Source organism: Leptopilina boulardi, unplaced genomic scaffold (genome assembly GCF_019393585.1).
Source record: "Leptopilina boulardi isolate dan_hultmark-lab unplaced genomic scaffold, ZJU_Lbou_2.1 LbouV2_214, whole genome shotgun sequence".
Lineage (NCBI taxonomy): Eukaryota > Metazoa > Arthropoda > Insecta > Hymenoptera > Figitidae > Leptopilina > Leptopilina boulardi.
This window is the reverse complement of record NW_026137768.1, coordinates 5,891,246-5,917,761: the sequence shown is the minus strand read 5'-3', so window position 1 is coordinate 5,917,761 and position 26,516 is coordinate 5,891,246. Positions and strand designations below refer to the sequence as shown.

The following is a 26,516-nucleotide window of genomic DNA, read 5'->3' as shown; positions in this document are numbered from 1 at the left end:
TGATAGTAAAAATTTTCACAGAAAATTATAAGGTATTAAAATAAGCTGCAACGCTTATTATTTTAATCCAATTTTGCTTATTTTAATACCAAAATGGATTAAAATAAGCAAAATTGGATCAAAATAATAAGTGTTGCAGCTTATTTTAATGCCTTTTAATTTTCTGTGTTGTTGTACTATTATTATCGTTTTTACTATTAATTAGTAAAATTTTACTAATTCAAAAACAAAAAATGAGTCACCAATTCAAATTTTAACAGATTTAGAGAGTAGAGCATATTAAAAAAAAGGGGAATATTAAGTACTTGTCAGTTGTAATTTCATTTGATGTCGAGTCAAATTTAGACGCGCGCAGGGTTAGAAAGTGAAACGTTAAAATCTAAATAACGTCAATTCTCGAATAGCAGTAACATTTGTTTGATGTGAAAAGGTCAGCGTTCGCGATTTTGTGCATCATCGTTCCGGGATTGAATCCAAATACTATATATATATATATATGTATTCGTGGAAAAGATCTCGAAGGCATGTGAATCCCTTATCAATTGGCATCGGCCGATGTACGACAACGAGACATGTCAGTGGCAACAAAGTCAATAAGTCAGTGCACGAGGCACACACACTGGAAGGCAAACTCTTCGTTTGATACATGCAGCAATATAACGACCAGTAGAGATTTTCTAAGGGCACTACGAAAGTACCATTGACTTGCAATAGTGTAAATCACGTGCTTTTACATATGTGTACATTTATATATGTATAAAATGTTTATATGTATAGAATTGCCTGATGCTATGCCATGCCGGCCATATAGGCTAGGCGTACATGAGAACTGCAGCGGGCGGCTGAAAAAAAAAGTCAAGTGAGGCCGAAAAAATGAATTCGTGCGCATCCCGTGCCCACACATCTAACTTTCACTTTGCGCTTAGATCGGGCAGTAGACGCTCGGCCTATGCATGGCCTCGCGCCTCTAACTCGCGATTCCATATATACATATCCCATTAGACTCTTCTTTACTTATACTATTCTCATTGTTCATAAATTGGCTTACTTCAAGCCAAAAGAGAATTTATTTTTATAAAATTCTCAGTCAATTTAAACACTGATTACATGTACATGGTCTATCATAACCTAAAAAAAAAAAATTTTTTTTAATTTTTATAAGAGGTGTAATTATAAATTGTATTTGTAACCGTTACTATGGTAACTGAATCTTACGTTAACTTTTACGTTGTTACGGTAACGGTTACTGTGTCAGGAAAAAAAAATTTTATACCTGGAACAGCGATATATTTCATTAAAACAGAGAAAGTTTTCGTTATTCTAGAGAAACATATCGCTGTTCCAGATAAAGATTTTTTTCGGTGTGGTAACGGATATTATGGTAACCGTAGTTACGTGAACTGTTACTGTGGTAAACGTTATTATAAAAAACCGTTGTTTTGGTAAGGTTATAATGGTAACGGTTACTATAGTAACCGTTGTTGTGTTAACCGTTACTGTGGTAACTGTTAATATAGTTACCGATTTTATATTAACATCTACTATGTTACCGTTACTATATAGTAACAGCTACTATGGTAACCGTTAATATGGTTACCGATTTTATATTAACCTTTACTATGTTACCGTTATTATAGTAACAGTTACTATATGTTAACTGTTATTATATTAATTTTTAACTACGTTAACCATTACTGTGTTAATCCGTTAATCTGGTAACTTTTATTATGGTAAATGATGTTATGTTAACCTTTTCTATGGTACCGTTATCATAGTAACGGCTACATGTTATCATATAATCATGGTACCATTGTTATATTAATTGATAAAATCATATCCGATTTTATGTCCACGGATTTTATGGTAACATTTGATATTATAACCAGTGTTATGTTAATTTTTACTGTGCACGGAAAGAAAAGGAATGGTTGGGCCAACCATAGGTATTGATAAATACGTCCCATCAATATTATATGGTTACCACAACCATATCTTTAGTTGATACAACCATAGTATGGTTGGCCTAACCAAAGGTTAGGTTGTCACATCAAAATGACGAAAAATTGCAAATTTGATGTGTCAACCTGACCTTTGGTTGCGCCAACCATACTATGGTTGTATCAACTAAAGATATAGTTGTGGTAACCATATAATATTGGGACGTATGGGACGATGGGACGATGGGACGTATTTATCAATACCTATGGTTAGCCCAACCATTCCTTTTTCTCCGTGTGGTACCGTTACTGTACTAACGGTTACTAAAATATCGGCGTTATGGTAATGGTTACTATGTATGTTAACCGTTACTATGGTACCATTGTTATAGTAACCGATGTTTTATGTTAACCATAAGTACGTCACCGTTACAATAGTAACGGTTACTGCGGTTACGATTTTATGGTAACAGTTACTATGTAACGGTTTTTATATGAATTATTACTGTGGTAATATGTTAACCTTACTATAATAACTATTATGGTTACCGATTTTATATTAACTTTTACTATGTTACCGTTACTACAGTAACAGTTACTATAGTTACCGTTATGTTATGTTAACCTTTACTATAGTAACTGTTATTATGTTAATTATTAACTACGTTAACCACTAGTGTGTTAACCGTTACTATTGTAACTGTTGTTATGGTAAATATGGTGTTACGTTAATCTTTGCAATGGTACCATTACCATAATAATGGTTTCTATGGTACCGTTGTTATGTTAATTGACACAATGTTAACCGATGTTATGTGAACCATTTTTATGGTAGCAGTTGATATTATAACCGTTATTGTGTTAACCATACTATGGTAAAAGTTGTTATGGTACCAGTTGTTATAATAACCGTTGTTCCGTTACTATAATTACTATAGTAACCGTTAATATGGTAACGGTTACTGTAGTTACCGTAATTATGTTAAAAATTACTATATGGTAACCATTTCTATGATTTAATTTTCTTATTTTTGTAAAGAAGTTAAAAAGAACCATTATATAACAATTAAAAAATACTATACGAGCTCAAAAATTTTTTTCTTAATAAAATTGCTTTTAATAAGCAGAAAAATAATGAGAAAAAAAAATGATGAAAAATCATTGTTTACATTTATTATTTGTATATATATACAAAAAAGTGGTATATTATTAACATTAGACGTTAAAGCAAAACTCTCTTTGTGCATATACAAATCCCAGTGGGGTCCATGAAACGCCAAGAGAAACGTCTTAACTATGGTATATAGCAAAAATATATATAATAGAAGTAGGAAGCAATGAGTAGTGCGCGCGCGGCAAAGCGACAATGATGAAGACAAAAAAAATCTATGGCAAAAGCACATTACACGAAATCACAATGTTTAATGAAAATTGCGGCCGCCAAGTTACGCGAAGTTAAAATATAAATTTGCTGTGAATTCTTTTGCATAATAAGATGGTCAAATTGACCTGCAACGTGCAACATCGCCTTGTCGAATCGTGACGCAGGCGAAGCGGTATTCAGATTGCACTCTTAGCGGTTTTGCCGATTTTTCTCAACGACAAAGAGGAGATTTCTGTAACCACTGGTCAGAAGCTGACAACAGAGTGCCTGCGGATAGAAATTATTTTTTTTCTCAATTTTTTTTTAACCGGTACATTTCTATTTTCTATATTTATTTATTTTATTATTTATATCTTTCTATATATTTTTTTAATATCCAAAAAGATTTTCTTTTTATTTATACGAGGAAAAAAAATTTCTTGTGTTTTCTACAGGATCTCATGTGTTATTTACAAACCGCGCAGTTGTACATAGTCTCCACAAAACAGATTTTGGGTATTAATTTGATATACTTGGAAATTAACTCCATATTTGCGGCTGATAAATTTTTTTGTTTAAAAAACGCTATTTAGAAAATAATTTAAATCTCATTATATTTCTCAATGATATAGAAGGATAAAAAAAAATAAAATCGGATTTTTATTCAGTATAATAATTTTCTAGCAGCTGTGGAAATAAAATTGTCAATAGTTTTTTTTTTTTTTTTGGTATTATATTTTAACGAATCAGGGGAAGATTGCAAAATCGGATTCAATTGCAAACAGAAAAAAAAGTAAGAAAAAAAAAATTTAGATCTCGATGCTCCTTTGTAAACACGGAAGAGCGCATAATCGAGATCAATATCTCAATACGGATGTTTCATTCGTCACGAAAAGAGCGCAATGAAACGCGCACACACACATACGACGACTTTTATATATAACGACAAAAATGGTTCCGATTTTTCCCCCCAAAAAAATAAAATAATAATAAACGTAATTACAATATTGTTATTTCTTTAATAAATTTTTATTTTGGAATCACTGTTGAAAAGAAAAATAACATTGGAAACAAATTTTATAAAACATAAAGAAATACAAAGTATATATAAGGTCGGTGATGAGACTTTTCCAAATAAGGTTAAGATCAGAGTTTGGAGCATTGATCTTTTCTCTCTTTCTATACTTGAATCCGGAAAAGGTATATAAGAGAAGTCAAAGACAATGAATACTTAGAACTCGCAGAAAGAAGAAAAGTTCAAAAGTGAAAGGTTGAAGTAAAAGTTATAAGATGCACATTTGTACAATAGTAATATTACAAGAGTTCTCTGACCAGTGTTTCTGACATTTGTTAATAATACCAAAAAAAATTTGCCTCTTCAAAGAAAATTGATGATAATCACTGAAAAAAAAAATTTTTTGTGCAGCAACCAAAAAAAAAGGAAAAAATGAATTTAATATATACGAAATTCATGTTGAATCGATTTCGTAAAGTAAATGAAAAGTAAAAGTATATTTTGTTTAAAAAAAAAATGAAAAGACATATTAATATGTTTTCGAATGGTGCGATGGTGTTTTAAATATATTGTTAACGAGATGAATCGTTTAATATGTTACAGATTCTTACTCCCACTATAATATATTCCTCGTTTTCCGTAATCTAAATTACCTGGTTGAACGAGGCCGACGACATAATTGTTCTAATAAATCCAATCGAAAGCGAATCTTATATATACATATATATGCAGGGAGAGCAAATGTGCGCTTGGGCAAAAAGAGCTCAGTGGGTGCCTCTAATATATCTATTGGCACAGTGTGGCAGAGAGCATGCAGATGAATAGTGCAGAAACCGTGAGAGACTATGGTTTGCCCTATATATCGGGAGCAAAACCGTGATCACGACTCGTGTGTTGTGTCGCTGTCTTTTAAACTCGCCATACGTCGGATTAAAGCCATTTGAACCGTGTTCGCGGATCCTTTTCACCAGGGCCGTTTCAAGCATCAAATAACACACATATACACATAGATACATATACATACACATATATATATATATATAAACTTCATATTATATTCCTTATTCTATATTTCGTCTTCATTAACTGCTTCCACTACAAATCCAAGTCCTTTTCTATTATTATTTTTAAGAAGTGACAAAACTAATTAAAAAATCTATATGATGATCCAGCATCTCGTATTTTAGAAATCTGATGTCAGATTCGTAATCAGCGACCCCAAAAACCCCCGAGTACCAAGTTTCAAGTATTTTTAACGAATTAAAATAAAGGTCGGCCATCTTGGATTCGCCATTTTGTATTTTCAAAATTTGATATCAGGTTGATAATCAGCGATATGCTACAAACCCCCCCTAGTAGCAAATTTCAAGAGAATTTAAAACTTTTTCTTTCAAATTTCTCCGAATTTTCTCAAAATTTGCCGCCATATTGGATCCGCCATTTTGTATTTTCAAAATCTAATGGCATATGCATAATCAGCGACCCCAAAAACCCCTGAGTAACAATTTTTAAGAGAATTCGTAAACATTTTTTTAATTTCTCCAATTTTTCTCGAAATTTACCGCCATCTTGGATCCGCCATTTTGTATTTTCCAAATCTAATGACAAATTCATAATCAGCGACCGCAAAAATTTCACGGAATAAAAATTATTTCATTTAATATATTTAACATTATATTAATTTGTATAATAATATTAATTTAATAATATATAAAATATAATATAAGAATTTTTGCAAAAATATATAGATTTATTTTATTTACATAAATTTTGATACGTGAGTTTTAATAATGCGTCCCTGAATAGTATTTAGGTTTAATGTGTGTTTAGGCCACCCATACATTGATGGGGCACTGCAACCATCTCGATTAACCGTAACCGAGATGAACTTTCGGCTCCCGGCACGGAAAGTCGATGAGTGACCGTCGTCCACCTACTACTATATACCCACCACCTTCACTCTATACACAGGTATATGTATAAGCGAGAGGTCGTGCAGAAGGTGGCCGACGTGAGAATCGTGCGAACGACTTGCCATAGAGTCTAAACTAACCGCTTCGGGAACATTATTAGACCTATGTGTATATATCTTAACATATATATATATAAAAGAAAAAGAGGGGAGACATTGACGATTTACAAAAGAGAGAGAGAGAGAGAGAGAGAGAGAAAAAAAAGGTGGGGATTGGAGAGAGTGCCGGAGAATCCTCGATATACGTCATCTCATATACAACTATTATTATGCATTTTAGTTTATGCAAAACCGCAATTTTGTTGCAAAAGTCTTCATTACGAAAAGAAAAAAAATACATTAACACTCCGAATTTTAAAAATTATTAACAATTTTAATTGTTAAATAATATTTTTACCAAAAAACTTTAATATTAAAAATATTGTCATTAAAAAACAGTGGAAAAATGTACATTTTTCTGTACAGTATGCGACAAAGTTATATTAAAACAAAAGTGTAGAAAAACATACTTTTCTGCACTCTATTTATAGTAATACAAAAAGAACAGTGCTGAAAAATATACTTTTCCTCATAGTATACTGCAAAGTTTTGAAGCAATGAAAAAAAGTATACTTTATTGCACAATATCTAGTAAAATTATAAAACAGTGCAGAAAAATACACTTTTCGGCACAGTATAGCTAAAACGAATTAAAAAAATAGTGTAGAAAAGTATACTCTTTTCCATAATATGTAGCAAAGTTGTAAAAAACAGTGTAGAAAAGTACAGTTTCCTGCACAATATTACAAAGTTATAAAAATTAGTGCAGAAAAGCACACTTTTCTGTAGAGTGTGTGGGAAAGAAATGTACATTTTTCAGCATAGTATGCAGCAAAGTTTAGAAGTAGTGCAGAAAAGTATACTCTTTTCCATAATATGTAGCAAAGTTGTAAAAAGCAGTGCAGAAAAGTACAGTTTCCTGCACAGTATTAAAAAGTTTTAAAAAATAGTGCAGAAAAGCACACTTTTCTGCAGAGTGTGTGGGAAAGAAATGTACAGTTTTCAGCACAGTATGCAGCAAAGTTTAGAAGTAGTGCAGAAAAGTATACTTTATTGCACAGTATCTAGCAAAGTTATAAAACAGTGCAGAAAAGTACACTTTTCGGCACAGTATAGCTAAAACTAATTAAAAAATAGTGCAGAAAAGTACAGTTTTCTGCACAGTATTACAAAGTTATAAAAAATAGTGCAGAAAAGAACACATTTCTACAGAGTGTGTGAGAAAGAAATGTACACTTTTCAGCATAGTATGCAGCAAAGTTTAGAAGTAGTGCAGAAAAGTATACTTTATTGCACAGTATCTAGCAAAGTTATAAAACAGTGCAGAAAAGTACACTTTTATATCACAGTATTTCAAAATTATGAAAACCAGTGCAGAAAAGTACAGTTTTCTGCACAGTATTACAAAATTATGAAAAATAGTGCAGAAAAGTTCATTTTTCGGCATAGCCTGCAGAAAACTTATAAAACAGTGTAAAAAACTATACTTTTTTGCATAGTACGCGCGGCACAGTTTCAGTTTTTTTTTTTACTTTTTAAAGATATATAGAGAATTGAATCTGTGCACTGCCATGACATCAATTATCATCATACATATCGTATATACATAAAGCAAAAAAAAAGTTTTAAAATTTCAGCGGATGTTTATTTATTCTCGCTACATTAACATTTTTATCATACATACGAAATGTTTAATTTGAAATTTATATAACTAAATATAATAAATAAAACTTGCCCAATATTTCCCGCATCGTTTATTATATATATATACAAACCGGAAGAGAAAAGGTGAAAAAACATTTTTCCTCGTGTCATGGAAGCTCATTCGGTTATTAAGTTTGATTGTTGGTTATAGGGTCAATTTGGTATTTTGTAATCTGTTTATTCTGTCGACCGGTGTTTCATTATATATAGATGGTTTTTTTTTTTTTTTTTTTTTTTGAAAAAAAGCGAATAGACTTGAACGTATAGACGAATTCTAGGGTGGTTAGCGTGGCCAATCGATCAGTATTGGCGGTTTTTGTGCTACCCATATGTCATATATACATAGCTGAACGGTTCGAGAACATGCCGAAGCATAGAGACCACGGCTTGGTGTCCTGCTCTCCTCTGACCATTCTATGATATGTGACCAAAATTTTAGTATATGGGTGGCCCGCGATCTTATTCACTCTTCACTTTTCTCTAATATAAATCCTCTCGTTGAAATTATTGTTCTTTTGAGATAAAAAATTTGTTGTATTAATAATTTGTGTCTCGATTCTCTTACTGCAAAATTTATTTTTTATTTTAAGACACCGCTGAAAAATGTACCTTTCTACATTATTTTTATAGCTTTGCCACATACTGTGCAAAAAAGTGTAATTTTCCACACTGTCCTTTTAATAAATTTTTCGCAACAAGTGGAGAAAAATGTACTTTTCTACCCTGTCCTTTTAATAAATTTTTCGCAACCTGTGCAGAAATGTGTACTTTTCTATACAATGTACTTTTAATAAATTTTTTGCAACCCGTGCAAAAAATTTTACTTTTCTGCACTGTTTTTCAATGACTGCCGCTTTATGTGCAGAAAAGTGTCTTTTCCAACAATTTGAAAAATAATTTGAAAAACATCAACTTGTTTTTCTTAAACTTAAAATAAATCCAGACTAATACATATTAATTTATCAAAAGTCTCGACGGATGTGTCCTTTTAATAATAAATTCAAATTAATTATCAGTATATTTATGTAACAGTATAGAAATAAAGTATATTTCTGTAACAGAAAATAAAGTGTCAAATAAAAAAAAATAATTAAACATTTATAAATGTTTATTAATTAATTTTCAAGAAAAAAGATGTTTAAAATAAGATGACAGGCATTATTTAAAATATTACTATATATCATTATTTTATTATTTACATAAACCAAAATGATTTATAAAGAATCGAGTCATTTCTTATATACAGTATATTAAATTAAGTATTCAATAATAATTCAAAATTAGAACACATATACGATAATCGAAAATGCACATTTTATAACGAATTTTATTGTAAGCTCTAAAATTAAAAAAATCAATTCTTCTCAATAATATTACAGTGATATTTCCTTTACTTAAGTTCATAATTTAATTACCTTTTTTTTTATTAATTAATGTGATTTCCAAATATGACAAAAATGATTGAAAAACATTAATATTCAAGACTCTTTGATTTAAATCATGATTGAAATGTAAGAAAAATTTAATTCACATTCGTTTTAAATATATAAAAAAAAGAGAAACTTGTGCGCGAAAATTTGTTAGAAAAAAAAAACCTCTTCCCTTTCACTGATATGTTTGGTAATATATCTCTATACCGAAAATTGAGTAAAAATATTCTTTTATAAAATATGACGTGACTCTTCGAATGACAATTGCGCTAAACATGAATTCTACTGTTTAAATATTCGACCTCGTCAATATGTGTTCGGGCCTCGAGTCTAGGAGGTTAAAATTTGATTTGAATGAGGGGACCAAAAAAAAAAAAAAAAAAAAAAAAACGCGCATACGTGGGTGCGACGCTAGAAAGTGTCCCAGACCGAAAAGAAAGAAAAGAAAAAAAAAAGAGTCTGGGTCAGTTTGAATAATTTTGACCACACCTCTCGTCAAAGGCTATACAAGCCGTATGAATACATACATTTAAATATCCTCTCGTGACGGGAAAAGTGTTGTCTGAATTTTTAAGCAGGTTCATAACACAGCAATCATACAAGGACCAAAATGTATATTATATATGACCGAGATTTTTTTTTTTTGTTTTGAGTTACATGTCACCTTGTGTGACATTTTCAATATAGTAGTAGTGGTAGTAGTTTCACTTAACTCTCTTTTCAATTTTCTTCTTTTTATTGGTTTTAAATCGCGCGTCTCGAGTTTACCCGACTGTGTGTTGAAAGATGCAAATTTATGCGGATTCACCTATGCACGTTTCTCCAGGTCACCATTGTCATTTGAAGATATAGGTTTCGAAATGAGCTTTTCACTGCTCAAGAGAGAGAGAGAGAGAGAGAGAGAAAATCGTCAAAACGTGACCTTTCAGGAGGGAGAGATTTGTATATTATACTGGACCCTAAAGTCGGAAATACACTTTCAAATAGCGCGCCTACATTGTGAAGGTCCATTTCTTTCTATTATTCTCATTTTAAATTTGTGGGCACAACAAATGTCAGGTTTTTTTTTCAATTCAAGAGTTTACAAATTGCTCCCTGTCATACGTCCATTGTCTCGAAGATTTTATTTTTCATTTTACGATGTGAAAAAAAATAATTAACAAAAATATAAAAGTTATTTTTTTAGAAAAAATGTGCGTACATTTTTTGTACGATAAGAAAATCTTAATTTAAAAACTATTTTCTACTCTCAAAAATTATTTCCAATAATTATTTAGTATATTATTTACTATTTACTGTACTATATTTACTATACTATTTACTTTACTATTTACTTTACTATTTACTATACTATTTATTATACTATTTACTATTCAATACTATACTATTTATTATACTATTTACCCTTTACTATTTTACCCCCCCCCACTATTTACTATACTATTTATTATACTATTTACCCTATACTATTTACCCCTCCCCCTATTTATTATACTATTTAGTATTCTATAATAAATTTATTATATTATACTATTTACCCCCCCACTATTTACTATACTATTTACTATTTACCCTATACTATTTTACCCCCCCAATTACTATACTCTTTACTATACTATACTAAATTTACTATACTACTTACCTCCCCCAATATTTCGCAAACTATTTATTATACTATTTACTATACTGTACTATATTAACTATACTTTACTTACTATTTACCCTTTAATATTTTACCCCCCCCCCACTATTTACTGTACTATACTATTTATTATACTATTTAGTATTCTATAATAAATTTATTATATTACTATTTACCCCCCACTATTTACTATACTATTTACTATTTACCCTATACTATTTTAACCCCCCATTTACTATACTATTTATTATACTATTTACTATACTATACTAAATTTACTATACTTCTTACCTCCCCCACTATTTCCCATACTATTTATTATACTATTTACTATACTATTTACTATTTACCCCCTCCCCACTATTTACTATACTATACTATTTATTATACTATTTAGTATTCTATAATAAATGTATTATATTACTATTTACCCCCCACTATTTACTATACTATTTACCCTATACTATTTATTATACTATTTACTATACTGTACTATATTAACTATACTATACTTACTATTTACCCTTTACTATTTTACCCCCTACTATTCACTATAGTATTTACTATACTATTTACTATTTACCCCCTCCCCACTATTTACTATACTATACTATTTATTATACTATTTTCTATAATTATTAACTATACTGTACTATTAACAAACAAAAATAAATAAAAAATAAATAAAATACATAAACAAACAAAAGAAAATAAATGGGAAAAAGAAGGATGCTGTTAGAAGTTAAAATATGGACTGTTTTAGAATACATACAAAGTACCTATGGGTCAAATAAAGCCAACAATAAATAGAGAGGAGTTGTTCAACGAATGTTATAGCTATAAAAGGGGATTTACGCGCTTGAAATTAATCTTGTACTTAATGGTAATTAGTATTATTATTAGCGCCAGGGCCCACCTCTAAAGGCGCTTACCACCGTTACTCACTATTCACATTAACGATTTACTCTCTTGACTCAGAGGAATGATCTTTCACGATCGATCGTCATTATACCACCGAAGCACACGCGATCCTCACTTATATATATATATCTATATAGTATATATATGCGGGGGCATCGAGATTTTCTTCGCTTTGCAACGTTTCTAATTTACTGCGTTATTGTATTCTTCAAGACGTTTCACAGATCCCTTGATTTCATGTCTTTAGAAAAAAAAATACCCATCTTAAAGAGGACTCTCGATAATACCATATAGACAATTTATCGTATCATGTCATATATATTTCGTGTGAAAAAGATTTACTTATTCTTCTCATTGACAATGCTTCTAATTTATCGACAAGTGTTTTGAAAACTGAAAAAAATTATTGTATTTTCACACAATTAGGTGTGAAACTAATTTTAAGTATATATTATTTTTAATAATAATAATAATAATAATAATAATTTTTAATTTTGTGTATTTAATATGAATTTTTTTTCTGTTCACAGAAACCTCGTTTAATGAGACACCGTCTCAGTTGGCAAGTTTCCAGTGTATTGGCGCAAAAAGGTATAAAATTCTTTTTTTTTCTTTAAACCTCCTCAGAATATTGTTGTTTAGAGACAATGAATTTACAAAAAATTCCCAATTTTCCACAATCCATACATCGAAAGTTATACATAAATGTGTAAACTCAAAAATATTTTGAATTTAATTTTTTTATTTTGGATTTCTTATAACTCGAAGACAAATCAATGGATTCGAGTGAAATTTGGTGAGAGATCTTATCTCTACTGCAAGATTCAGTATACGAATTTACATAAAAATCGGAAGATATTAAAATTTTTATTACAATAATTATTAGGGTTTAAATTTAGGGGAGGGAAGGAGAGGGAGGGGGCAGTAAATATATATAAATTAAAGAGAAATAAATCCCTAAATTTTTTGAGCATAAAAAAAGTGAAGAGAAATGTAACATACACTGGAACCTCGTTTAATGAGACACCGTCTCACTTAGCAAGTTTCCAGTGTATAAATTTGCATTAAAAATTGAAAGACATGAAAATTTTTATTGTAATAATTTTTATAGTTTAAATTGAGGCGAGAGAGGGGTCAGTAAATAAATATAAAAATTAAAAAGAAATAAATCCCTAAATTTGTCGTGTAAAAAAAATGAAAAGAAATTTTACGCGTGCCACAGGATATTGAGAGTGCACTGAATATATATACATATATTTATATATACAATATGACGACTTGTATTTTGACTTACGGTTGAGTGAAGGAAAAGGTATTTATCGGTGACATTTTGTGTCCAAGTTGGACAAAACATGTTCCGGTCCGATAGGATGACCCTATGCCGCGCCTTTTGTCGAAGCGAAAGGTACGAGGCCCGACCCCAGCGTGTCTTTGTGTCATTATATAACGCTATTGTGGCCACACTTGCCCGGCACGCCAAGGAAGGAGACTATATACCTTTGCATATTATTAAAATGACGATGATTGTCATTTTTGTCTCCCCCCTCTCTCCCTCTTCCTCTCTTTCCTTTTCTCACTCTGTCTTCGTAACCCCCACCGCCCCCACTTTATGTATATATAGGAAAGAGACCCATAAGGTGAGACAACAACATATTTATATATGCTCATACACAGCATCCAACACTCATCGTTTATATATATATATATTCTTTTTACCATCGTGCAAAGAGAGGACTTTGAAATTCCTTCGTGTGTTCCCTTTTACTTCATCCCCCTTTCACTCCCACAATATATCTTAACTTTTTCTCTGTAATTTAAATAATTTGACCTGTGTGCTCTTTTCTTCTCACTCGATCACGCTTCTGATCAATAAAATAATAGGTAAATTTTTCGGTTCTCAAAAAACGAGAAAAATTATTTCATAAAAATATTATTTATGATTCAAATTTTTAAATACCAAAATTTCTAATTCACTGAATCGTTATTTATCTGAATTTTTAGTTTGCACCAATTGATATTTGATATAGTATTCTTAAAACGCCAAATTTTTATTTGTCCGAAATTGCAAATGTCCGAAAAAACATAACCTACAAAAAGAAAATACGGCGCGAATTTTAAAATTGACCAATCACAATTATCTTGATAATTTATGATTAGTTAATTTTAAAATTCGCGCCGAAATTTTTGTGTGGATTGCTTGTCGGCCATTGGCAGATTCCAAAATTTTCAAGAGAAAAGAGACTTTATGGTAAAATAATTTTAGGTTACGTTTAGTGAGAATTTTCCCTGGATAAAAAGCTTCTAATTAATTAGGTATAATCAAAAATAGTAATACAAAAGGGACCTTATATAAAAAAAATTTTAGGTTATGTTTGTGATTTTTGAAGTGAGAATACAAAAAAGAATCAACTTTTAATAAAAAACAAATCTTTTGCATTAAGAGTTGATTCTTTTTCTGTATTTTCACTTCAAAAATTACAAACATAACCTAAAAATTTTTTTTACCATAAGGTCCCTAGCTTTGTAGCATATTTTCCACGATTTGAAAATAATTTCGTAAAATTTGAAATAGTTTTATAAAATTTGGTATTTTTTTTTTTTTCCTTATAGAAGGATGAAAGGTAATTTTTTTCCTATATGTAAAAAATAAGTAGCCTTAAAAAATTCAAAGGAAGCAGGCGTGTGCTTTCTTTAAAAAATTCTCAATTGATTAGAGGTTTGACTATATCTCAAATAAGTATTTTTTATACTTCTAAATTCAGTTTATATATTCTATATACCATATTCTAAAGTGTGAAACGTCGCCTACGATCATGACACTTCAACTCTTTATATACACAAACATATATACTCGCACCTTCTCTACACATACATCGAAATTCATGTCTCTATATCTTTTGAAAGAAACGTCAACCTACATTTTTTTTTCTCCTAACCCCTCCCCTTTATTATCTCTGAGAACCAATAATTTAAGCTCCAATTGAAAAATATATACATAAAGCGCAATGATTGTCAATTTGACTGCCAAACAATGTTACACCTGTGTACCAATTGTTTTGACACATGTTCTATTGTTATAATTTTTCTATCTCATTCTGAGAGCAAAAGAAACGATCATTTATATAGAAAAAAAAAGAATATGCTGCATTCTGGAATATACTCACCGCATCTACGTCACTCTGTATTTTATATACATATATATTTAAATATGTGTGTGTGTGTATAATATTTGTGTGTGGCATGCGGGCCGTACAGTCCACGTTGAAAAAAAAGACTCGCCTTCAAATAAATAAACGAGAGAGAAAAAAATTATTACGTACAACGTCCATATAGATAAAAAAATGGAAAAAAAAGAATATATAATAAAGAAACGAGGTTGCCCATTGGAAGATTTAATTTTCTGATAAAATATAGAAGGAGAGAGAGAGAAAGAGAGGGACATGTCTTTTTTTCTTCTTCTTATTTTTGCTACCGCAGATTTAGGACACGTTCAGATTTTTGTCTCGTTATCTCGTCACCTCAGCGTGTCCATAGGTTGCAATTTCAGACAGGAGATTGCAACTGGCGAACTCGTCTGCACGAAAGACTCTTTGTTATATTTTATATACAGTCACAGTCAACCGCGAAAGTTTATTGGTTTGCAATTATTTTGCGTAGGAGCATCCATGAAATGTCCATTTGATCTTTGTGTTATAATAGAAAGGAGCGTTATTGCGATCTTTGAATAATATAACTAGATAATGGGACATCCTTATAAATATTATATTATTGCATCCGTATCAAAAAAACATATTTAAAAAAATTTTTATATTAAATATATATTAAATATAGGGTAAAAGGTACAGTGACCGACACCCAGACAGTGAACGACACCTGCTATTAAAAACGATAATAACTATAAAAATAATAATATTTAATTAAATATCACTAGTAAATTAATTAATATACAATATTTAAAAACTTATACAGTTTATACAAAATTTTATATGTTTATATTTTCCTCAATATTTAATACTTTCTAGAAAACTAACCTCAAAAAATTTGCTTTATTGATTACAAATTTTATAAATATGAAAAAATTGTTAAATAATTATCCCAAGTAGAAATATCCGTAGCTCGCCGTAATTAAACACCGGCATGGTACTGATCCAATACTGGCTGTCGGTATTGACTTTCAGTACTGGCAGTGTACTGACTAATACACCGAATCAGTACTATGTCGGAGGTAAAAAAATATTAAAACCAGTACTGGCAGTACACTGTCATTCACACCGAACCAGTACTATGTCGGTGATAAAAAACATTAAATGAAAAAGTCTTTAAATTATTCCAATAGGTAGAAAACGATGATATTTTATTTAAAAAAATGTATATTAATTTCTATCGAATACTTTCCCTCAAAATTTTGGATGTAATTGTAATGTATTATTATATACTTATATAAAATATATTTATGTTTTTTTAGTTATTTTAGTACTCATTGAAATATGTGCATTAAGTTATTTATCATGCATACAATAACAATAAGTTGAGAATTTTTTTCTAATAGTTTTAAAAATAAAGCAAATGTAATTTTTTCACTGTAATTTTTAAATATTATTAATAATTAAATATTAAATTTAAAAAATTTTTTACCATTCATATTTTACAGTCGTCTTTTATTAACTTATTTTTAATTATGTAATTCATCAATCATTTTTGTCGGTTTTAATATTATTTACGGTAAAAATAATTTATTAAAAATATTTAACTGAAATTGATATCCAGTTTTATTTCATTAAATCTTTGTAAAAATTGAAAAAATTTTGTGAGTTTAAAAAATTTAAGAATAAATTCATTTTATTTTCGTGATCAATAGATAATACAAACTTTGAAATCAAAACTTTTGTATTAGGTGAACTACTTCAAGTCAGCACTTCAAGCCAGCGCGGCTGTGCGGTATGCGTATCTGACTTGCGTTCTAAGGGTTTAGGGTTCGATCCCCCATGCGTGCGAGATTTTTCGTTCTTAGTTTTAAGTGTTATAAGTACAATATTTGTTCATGTGTAATATCAATTATTAAATAATTATTAAATTAAGTATAAGTGCAAAGTAAAAAAAATTAAATATTATGAATTTAAAAAAATAAAAAAATTTACAACACAAATTATTTTTTGTAAAATAATTTATTAAAAATAAAATAATTTAATTAATATAAATGATAATTATTATTTTAATTATTTATTGTTAATAATATTTTATATATTCTAAATAACATTAACTATTATTGGCTTCACATTACCTGTTCGTGGTAAAAATGGGAGTAATAAGCTAATAAAGATGAAATTTGCATTGGAAAGCGTGTTTTAGCATTTTGTAAAAAAGTGAGATTTTAAGTCCGGATGAGTACTTTGCCAGTATTATGCCAGTATTATTCTAGTACTACGTTAGTACTGGTGAGCGGGATAAAATCAGTACTGGACAGCGTTACCAGCCAGGGTTGGTCCACTACTGGCCCAGTACGGCAGTCAGTACTATTATACTGACTGGCAGTGTTGGGTCAGTACTATGCCAGTGGCACATTTCTACTTGGGATATTTTAAAAGCAACTTTTTTTGTACATTAAGTCTGAATAATAAAATTTATGATAATACTAATAAATATCATGTTACTTAAATAGAAATTTAAATATTTTTAATTTTATTAAAGGGTGTCGTTCACTGTTTTCATACCATACATTTTTAAATTAATATTATAAACTCTTATCAAGGTGTTTTTTAATTTTAAACTTGTGTACTATAAATTTTAACCCAAATCTTTTATTTAAAATTTATTTTATAACTAAATCTTTAATAAATTACGATAAAATGTCATTTAAAGTTGAAAGTATGCCCAGGGTGTCGGTCACTGTACCCCTTACCCTATAATAAATATATAATAAATATATAATATAATATATAATATAATATAAATAAATTTATAATAAATATATATTAAATAGGTATATAATAATATTTTATATTAAAATTGAAAAAAATTTACATTTCTAGTATAAATTGTTGGAACAGCGATATGTTTCTTTGGAATAGAAAAAATTTTCACTGTTTTAGGGAAACATTTCGTTGTTCCAGTGATATCGCTGTTCCAGGTGAAGATTTTTTTCCGTGTACACTCAGTCAGAGAAAAGTGTTTTTTTTTTAACCAAATCTATCGTTTTTTGTATTAATACAATTTTTTGGTTATTCCAAACAAAATTTGTTCAATTCAATTAAATATATTTATTTAATTTAAATAAACATTTGGTTTATTTTAATAAATTTTTCGAACGAAGAAAGATTTTGATTAAGCCAAATAAATTTTTAGTTGATTAGAAAAAAATTTGGTTGACTGTATAGCATTTGGTTGATTCAAGCAAAATTTAGTTGTTTCAAACAAATTTTTTTCTGTATTTGCATAATTCTTATTACTTTTATTTATTTTATACATATAATTAATATGATTATATGTAACATTTATCATTACTACTACAATTAATTATACAATAATAATTAAATTGTTTGAGTGATTAAGAGAACTATATTTATATATATATATATATATATATATATTTTTATCATTCGTGATAAAAAATAGTTTCTTGTAAATGAAAAGAATACACGCGTTTTATCATTATTTACATTTTTATTTAGCATAACTGATGAAATGTTATAAAGATATTACAAGTAAAATAAATGAGATAAAGAACTAGATTTTCAATGTTTTTAAAACATATGTTCTAGTAATTAACTTTTCATTCTTACACACCTTATAAATAAATTTTAATTATTATCATAATGTAATTTTAGAAAAAATATTAAAAATTAAATTAATTTTTAATTAATTATCAATTAAATTTTCAATAACTTTCAATTCATTTTTGACTAATTTTCAATTAATTAAATAAATTAATTAATTTTAAATTAATTTTTATACAAATTTTTTTCAAGTTTTATTCTTATATATAATATTTATATATATAAAATGAACCTGAAATGTTCTTAAAAAAAAAAAAAACTAAAAAAATAATTGACGATTAATTATAAAGTGTTGTTGTACATAATTATTTCGATAATTTTAAAAGGAATGTTTATTTTAAATTTTTCTATTCAGACTATACCATAGTAGTGGTCAGTTGCCCCACGAGACCCGCATCGTCATATAGGACAGGTGAGGGCCAATAAGATAAATTCGATCTGACCCTCATGGCATCGAGGGTTTTTTTTCTTTTTTTTTTTTTAAACGCGTAATTATGCAAATTAATATGTAGGTTTCTGGCGAAAAGAAGGTCGCAGTTGGAGACCTAGAAAAAAAACCAATCGTTATAAATAATTCTCATCGAGAAAATTATTTTATTTATTTTTCTTTTTAAATTCAAAAAAAAATATTTTTTTCGTAAAAAGAAATGAACAGACAAACGATCATTTGGTTATGTAGACCAAACTATTTTGTTGTGTTAACAAAATTATTTTGATCTCCTCTCTAAATCTGAATTAGTAAAAATGTTTACTAATTTAAATTAGTGACTCACTTTTTGCTTTAGAATTAGTTAAATTTTACTAATTGTTAGTAAAACTTAATAATTAGTAAAATTTTACTAATTTAGAAGCAAAAAGTGAGTCACTAATTTAAATTAGTAAACATTTTTTACTAATTCAGATTTAGAGAGTCGCAATCAAATTTTGATTGAAATTTAGAAATATCAAATAAATTTCTTGGCCTAATTAAATGTTTGGTTGCGATAACTCTATAACTGTTTCAATCAACCAAAATTTGGTTACGATAACTAAAATTGATACGATTTTGTAGCAAAAAAAAAAAAATATTTTTTATAAGATTTTAAGTAGAAAAAATTTGAATGATTCTAAAATTATTTTATTAAAAATATTATTCAATAGGCACAATTAATTATTATTGTCATAAAATTAATTTTAATATAATTTCCATAATTTTCTAATTTACAAAAAACTAATAACAAACAAAAAATTATCATTTTGTTTTCTTTACATTGATAAATTATTTTATGAATTCTTCTATTTTTTTGGAATAATTTTTCTGTTTAAAAATTCTTTTAAGAAAAAGAATCAACATGAAAAGAATGCAAGTTATATATATATATGTTAGCATAGAGGGAGAGAGAGAGAGGTGAAGAATATATATAAGGATGTCCAGAAGGTGAATTTGTAGTTGAAGATCCTAATCTGCGGTTAGGTCTAAAATTCAATTAAAGTTTTGATACGGGCAGCAACGGCTGTGTAAACGAAAATTTCGCAAGGTTCATGTACTTTCCTTGACGCGTTGATGCCCCTAGATTTCCTTTACATTAGGTTGTAAAACGATTAACAGCCGCGAGGCCTTTTCAGGCCCATAGATATATAAATACACATACACACACACATTTTCGAGGTGGATTAACTTATTTTCCGTGCCGAGAATTTATATATACTGTGGTGCAATGTGGGTGAGAAAGATAGAGTGAGAGAAATAGATGAGAAACTAACAATGACCGAGAAAGTTCAGGAAAGCCAAAACCACATATAAGAAAAAAAAAAAAAATCCGATGGACCGATATTGGGTCTGAAAATCTTGAAATTTATCTCGGACGATTTGTCAAAATCCTCTTCCGTTTTAAATGCCTTCGGGGGACGAAATTTGTAAAGATTTTTTTTTTTTTTTTTTATTGATATTGAACGGTTATCACACATCAGATTTTGTAATGGTAACAAAATAATAGTGATCGGAGAAATAAAAATAGAGGGTACAGGGCAAAATTTAGTATATTAATTTATTTCATTTTTATTTTTATTTATTTTTAATTATTTTATTTTTATTTATTGTTGTTTATTATTTATATAAAAGAAACGAAAAGAGTATAATTTTTTATTTTATTTTCAAAATTTACCATAGTTTTTTCAGTTCTTTTAGTATAATTATTATAAGGATAGAAACTAAAAGTCCTATAGGGTCAATTATTATTAGTTAAATTATTATAATAAAAGAAGCTAAAAAAATAAAAATTAATTATTATTATAAAACTTAAACAAATTAAAATTTTTATTTTTATTAATAAATTAATTAAATAATTATTAATAAAATTATTATCAGTTAGTTTATTATATTAAATTAAACAAAAAAAAAACTAGAATTATTTATTATAAAAATTAAATTTTTTTTATTTTATTAAAAACATTAAAATTTTATTAAAATAATAAAATTATTATTATATTTAAATTATTATACTAAAAACATCTAAAAAACTAGGATAAAAAAAACAAATAAAGAGTAAAAAATAAATAAAAATAAAAAATTAATTTTTTGTTATAGTTATTAGAAAAGTTGGACATTAAAAATATTAAAGCAACAAAATTATATCATTTGTCAAAAAAAATTTTTTTTTTTTGAAAGCCGAAAAAGGCCCAAAGTAAGTGATCGATTTTTCGCAGTCCTATATATATATATATATATATATATATATATATATATATATATATATATATATATATATATATATATATATATATATATAAACGCAAAATTGTTCGTCGCTTATAACTATTCGAGCGATTATAATCAGGCAGATTGCCCAAATGTGGTGCGGGTATATAACCGAATCAATAATAATATGAATGAAACGTGTTCGTCATCCCGAAAATCTGTTTGTTCCCATTGCGTCCTTTTGCCCGGCATATATAAGAATCGTCCATCATAGGCAAATATGACAACCGGGCAGCGCCCCCCTACAAAGGATCAGTACCGTGAAAAATCACGATAGAACTGACTCTGCAGAATCGGACCTTGCAATCGGTCCAGAAAAAAAAATACGCATGTAAAGAAAAAAAGAATAAGAAAAAAAAAGAAAAGAAAGTATAAGTAAATGGACCAATAAGAAAGGTGAGGGCAGTTTTTTTTTCCCTCTCAAAAAAAAATGCATGAGTTTTCGTTTTTCATAAACTGGCCATATAAAATCAGATCGTTTTGCATCAGAAGAATCATGTGTATTGTTAATATAGGCGGAAAATATTGTCTGTTGACGTTTTAATTGGTCGGAAAAAGGGAAACCGATTTTCCAAAAATTAGAGATCCGTTATGGAATTAAAATTATTTTTCAGACGAACAAATAAAAAAGATTTTTTTTTCTGAAATTATAATTATAGAAAGAAAAACAAAAAAATTAAAAAAACAATGAACTCTAAAAAGATGCGGAAACAAGAGTGTAGCATCAAAATAACATATATATATTGCGGAGAGGAAACGATATTTTTGAGATTTCTCGGAGAAAGAAAAATTAGTTTTTTTTTTTTTTTTTTTGTTTTTCAGTCGCTATTTTAATCGTACTCTGCGCCAAGGAGTGACTGACCCTTGGCCAGTTCACACTGAACGACCACCTATTTTTAAACGCTCGAAAAATGCATACTTCCCCCGTTTGAGACACACACACGCTTCGAAAAAAAAGTTGGGAGCTTATAACGTCTCGACCTTTTCATTCTTTCTTGCACGTCATCCACACATCTGTTTTTCATTAATTTTTTTTTTTGACCATTTTGCAAAAAAAAAAAGAAACTATTAAAAGGCGATAAAACTCATAGAGTACTGCTATTTCAAATATAAACTAAAATTTTTCATAAATATTTGACGCGCCATGAGAAAAAGTAAAAATTTTAGGTTATGTTTAGTGATAGTTCTAGTTCATTTTTAATTATGTGACTTATTTTAAATAAGAGGGTTTTTTTCTTACCAATGAGAGAAGAGCAATTGCGCAAGCGCATTTTCGATTTAAATCCAAAAATCACAAACATAACCTAAAACTGTTTGCCTCTACCTTTTCTTGTTGTCATATAAAAGAAATTTGTTTTTTAAATTTCTATAATTCCAAGAATAATATGGCACGTGTTAAAAACATATAAACAATTAAATCCATCTTAAAAAAGCAGTATAATAAATAATGATCCAATCCCTGTGAAATCGAATGTTATTATCTTTAATACTAATTTTCTCATCTCTTATCTTTGGGGCAAAATCTTTTTCTTAGCGCGTAACTGCGTGTTGCATCTCGACCTAGGATGCAACTCAGGTAGAAAAATCGAAATTCATTAAAAAAAAAAAAAAAGATGCAGTGAGAAACATATATAGTGCAGCTTAGAGATTTGTTGTTGGTCTTCTCGCAGACCAGCTGACCAACCGTGGGAAGTGGTTACTCCTACCTATTTCTTTTTCTTTTTTCTTAAACTTCCACAAAAGAGGATTGGGGAAAATTACTTTTAAATTAGCGAATCTTCCTCCAAATACCGGACAGGTATCTTCGTCTAGCCTTGATGGACTTCCGGAAAACAGAATTAGTATATACCGCTGTCCCAAAACGGGATGTTGCCTGCGACGACGTTAAGTGGTTTTTCGGACTGTTGATTCTAAATCAGAAAAAAAAGAAAACTTCCAAATCGTACCAGATGTGAAATAAGGTCGCAATTAAGGGATGTCATTCTGTTTAAATATTTCAATAACTGTACAGTAGGACCTCTTTTAACGGGAAGTTGTGTATTTGTCAAAAATTTAGTTTATTTTTTTGTTAGGTAAGGACATTTATTTTTTATTTTATCCGTACCTGAAATATATATTTCTTTTCAATTCAAAATTACACTCAGAAAAAAATTCGTTTGAAGCAACCAAATTTTGGTTAAATCAACAAAATAAATGCATTGATATACAATTAACCAAGCATTTGGTTGCATAAACCAAACGTTTATTTAGCTCAATCAAATTTTTTCTTTGTTCAAAAAATTTATTAAAATAAACCAAACAGTTATTTAGATCAAATAAATATTTATTTGAATTAAACAAATTTTGTTTGAACTAACCAAAAAATTGGGTAAATATAAAAAAATGGTATACATTTGGTTCAAACATATCTTTTTTCTGAGTGTACGGAATGTTTTATTAAGAAAGGTTTCGCTAGAAAACATAACCTTAAACCTACTATATAAATTTGAATCAGTAAGAATTTACAGATAGTTGAAATTTAGCAACTTTACTAAGATTTTCATCAGAAATTCAGTAATATTTCGCTGAAAATTAGTCGAATTCTATACTTTACTGATTGAAACAGTCAAATCTGTTTTACCGATTAATGATAATACAGATTTGACTGTTTCAATCAGTAAAATAGAATTCGACTTATTTTCAGCGAAATATTACTGAATTTCATATAGATGAAAATCTTACTAAAGTTGCTAAATTCCAACTATCAGTGAAATCTTACTGATTCAAATTTGCAGAGTTGGTTTAAGGGCTATATTTTCTGCCCAAAGCGAAATCCTACTTAATAAATTTTTTGTATTTCAGTCTATATAAAAATGAATTTGTTTATTTAAAACAATTAGCCGCGACGACAAAAAAAGATGAGAGTTCGAAAAAACCTAATTATATATACACCTGATTATCCTTTGAGTGAGTGGGCGTTATAACAATGGGTCCAAAAGTCGTGAAGAGTGAAAAAAAAATTCAGGTCACACCTGGTTCTTAGATTGGACAATAAAAATCACTGTGTTCATACATATATCTCTTGGCGATATATATAAATACCGACAACGATATTCGAGAACTAAAAAACGTCGCCGAATTCATCGACCATATTCGAAAAATTAAAAAAGGCAAAAGGAGGACACGACTGAATGCTGGAAATTTGATCGAGAAATCAGAGAGAAACGAGGGTGGCCAGTTTTTTTTTTAAAAAAAAGTGGAAGGAGGCAAGTAAAAAGTAAAACGAAGCAGTGAGGGATGACGATTTAGAGTAAAAAAAAAAAATTCACTGGCCCAAACCCCGATTCCAAAAAGACGTGAGATGCTCTCACGATTTTTCAGTAGAACACTCGGTTTCGATATATATATATAGTACAAGAACTATGATGCTTCGAAGGAGCATCAGCCCCCAAGGCTCGTTCGTTTTTCATTCGTTTTTTTTCCTTATGAATCTCACTGCGTCTCTTTTTTTTTACATCTTGCTTTCACGTTTTTTTCTTACCCCTTGGCCGGCCATCTGCCACTACGGAAGGGGAGGGCCATATAAGATCCAGGGATCACAGAAGCAGGGTAGCTTGATCACGATGAGGATGAGAGAAGATTGTGAGGAGAGGGGAGAAAGATCTCTCCTCACCCCCCCTCCATCCCTTCCTCTCTTCTGGGAGTAACGGCTTAAGGCCCCGTTTTAGAATCGCGGACCGCCTATACACACATACGCACTATACATATATATATATATATATATGCACTATAAAATGACTATACCTGCAGTGGCCTTGCTTCACGTGAAACTGAATGAATCAAACTCCGCAATGGAGGGAGAGAAACAGAGGAAAGAGTGAGAGAGGGATGATCCTTCTTATATACATTGAGAGTCACGACAATACCCGGACGATTAGTAATCTTACACCAAAACAAAGCAGATGAATGACCTGGTTTATTTGTCGGGCTTTCGAAATTCTACGCATATACATGTATGTTTGTGTAGTGCTAAAAAAATTTAAGTTTTTTTTATTGGACAATAATATTTTTCTACACTGAAGTAAATTTTTTATTGATGCTATACTAATATAGTTGAGAGTACCGTTAGATAAGACTATCATTGATTCGAATTACCATTAGTTGAGACTACAGTTGGATGAGACTACCATCTGTTGTGATTACCATTGATTGAGACTTATATTGATTATTAAGACTATATCGTTTCGTCGATACTTACAATGGTTGAGACTTCTATTGGTTAAAACTACTACTGATTGAGACTATTATTAATTAAGAGTACTATAAGTTTAGACAACCATTAATTGAGACTATCATTGATTGAGACTACTATGAACTGAAACTACAAGTATAAGCTGAAACTACCATTGACAGAAAGAACTGTTGGTTGCGAATACCATTAATTGAGACTACTTTAAATTGAGACAACCATTAATTGAGACTACCATACGTTGAGACTACCATTTATTAAAACTATTATAAAATGAGACTACCATTGATTGAGACTACTATGAGCTGAAACTACCATTGACTGAGACTACCATTACTTGTGACTATCATTGATTGAGACTACTATTACTGGTGACTACCATTGATTAAAACTACTATTAAATGAGACTACCATTGATTGAGACTATCATTAATTAAGACTACTATGAGCTGAAACTACCATTGATTGAAAATGCTATTGGTTGAGACTACCATTAATTGAGACTACTATTAGCTGAAACTACCATTGATTGAAAATGCTATTGGTTGAGACCACCATTAATTGAGACTACTATACGTTGAGACTACCATTTATTAAAACTATTATAAAATGAGACTGCCATTGATTGAGACTACCATTGTTTGAGACTATCATTAGTTGATACTTCCAATGTTTGAGACTATATACCATTGATTGAAACTACCACTGATTTGATTTGAAAAGTAAACAAATTTAATAATAAATAATAAATTTTG

At 29.2% G+C, this 26,516-nt stretch overlaps 1 protein-coding gene across 1 annotated transcript in view; it reads left to right on the top strand.

The window, feature by feature from the left end:
* Positions 1-26,516, top strand: part of LOC127279095 (B-cell lymphoma/leukemia 11A) — a 158,087-nt gene that overhangs the window by 83,013 nt on the left and 48,558 nt on the right. Inside the window, exon 4 of the mRNA XM_051301233.1 lies at positions 12,554-12,614. Within this exon, the coding sequence (XP_051157190.1) occupies positions 12,566-12,614 (49 nt within the window). The 5' untranslated portion in view covers positions 12,554-12,565. The remainder of the gene's footprint in view (positions 1-12,553; positions 12,615-26,516) is intronic.